The 1,269-nt window shown below is 46.8% G+C and overlaps 1 protein-coding gene across 1 annotated transcript; it reads right to left on the minus strand.

The window, feature by feature from the left end:
- Nucleotides 1-654: 654 nt before the first annotated feature.
- FGF16 (fibroblast growth factor 16) lies at nt 655-900 on the minus strand (the record flags this gene model as incomplete). Its single annotated transcript, XM_009705124.1, has 1 exon — nt 655-900. A coding segment is annotated over one exon (246 nt), but the record flags the coding sequence as incomplete, so codon positions are not given.
- Between the last annotated feature and the right edge of the window lie 369 nt (nt 901-1,269).

Genomic DNA, 1,269 nt, shown 5'->3' on the forward strand with positions numbered 1-1,269 from the left:
ATAAATATATAAAATAAATATCATATACATTTTATAAATAGTTTTGTCCTTCTGCACAGTATCCATGCTTACATCTGAATAATGTTCCTCGCCCCATTCCCACCCCAACAGCAGGAAAAACCCCCACGCATCAGGACCAGTCCACGTAGCATCATCCATGTAGCAAACTCCCAGGCTGCTTAAGCAGGGTACCATTCGAAAGGCTTTTTCTTAGCAGGTAACCATCCCGAGCTTAGCAGCAGCATCTGCAGTGGTTCTGTGGTCTTTTGTTTTCTTTCCTTCTCTTCATTTTTAGTTTGCTGTTTTTTGGTTTTTTTCCCCATCCTGGGGATCAGGTTTGCTCGCCTGCTTCTTCCTTTAAGCAACCATAACATTGAATATTTGGCCTCTCTTGTACCAACCGGGTAAAGAAAGTGAATGAAACTGGAAGATTATATGTAGGGTTCCCTCCCTTCCCCTTCCCCCCGCCCCCATAAATAACCCAGGTTCCATATACGCTTGAAACAAGGAGGAACAGCAGTGTCTGAATTCAATGTAAGTGCTTTCCTATGTCATCTACGCTTACAGGAATGATGGAATGACTATTAATATAGTGCTCTGGGAAAAAGCTTGGGAGCCCAAGTATGTACACTGACGGGGCAGCTGCAGGAAACATCACCTGTAGTGGAAGAGGTCTCTGTACATCGCAGGTATTTTGGCAGGGTCCACAGGCCTGGGTAAAAAATGAGTGAATTTCTGATGTCTCTTAGTCCTGTACCCCTCTCGGGGGGAGCCGTCCTTGTTCAGAGCCACGTAGTAATGCCTCTCCGAGTCGGGATGCTTGTAGAGGGTGGAGGCGTACGTGTTGTACCAGTTCTCTTCAAACTGCTCTCGGAAAACGCACTCCCGTGTGAGCTTCTTCTGCGTTGGGGCAGAGGCAGGAGGGGAAGAAAAAGACATTTGTGTCAAAAATTAAAAAAAAAAAAAGAAAAAGAAAAAGAAAAATTTTCTTCCTTCCTTCACTTTCTTTTCCTATAATTTTCCCAGCTACCTTCTCCTGGCTCCCCTGAGGACAGGGACTGCGCTGCCGGGGACATTTCCCCTGGGTCAGAGCTGCAAATGGGCACCCAAAGCCAGGACCCAAAAACCTCTGAAGCTGGAGGAGGAGGAGAAGGTGGGTGTGCATTTTGCAAAGCTGCCCCATCAAAAAAATAAAACAGGGCCAAAGCAAAACTCTGACCGGCAGGTCTCTGCGATCGGGGTGTGAGTTTTGACCTTGCTGGGGTGGCC

This window comes from Cariama cristata, unplaced genomic scaffold (genome assembly GCF_000690535.1).
Source record: "Cariama cristata isolate BGI_N322 unplaced genomic scaffold, ASM69053v1 scaffold6258, whole genome shotgun sequence".
In the NCBI taxonomy this organism is placed as follows: domain Eukaryota; kingdom Metazoa; phylum Chordata; class Aves; order Cariamiformes; family Cariamidae; genus Cariama; species Cariama cristata.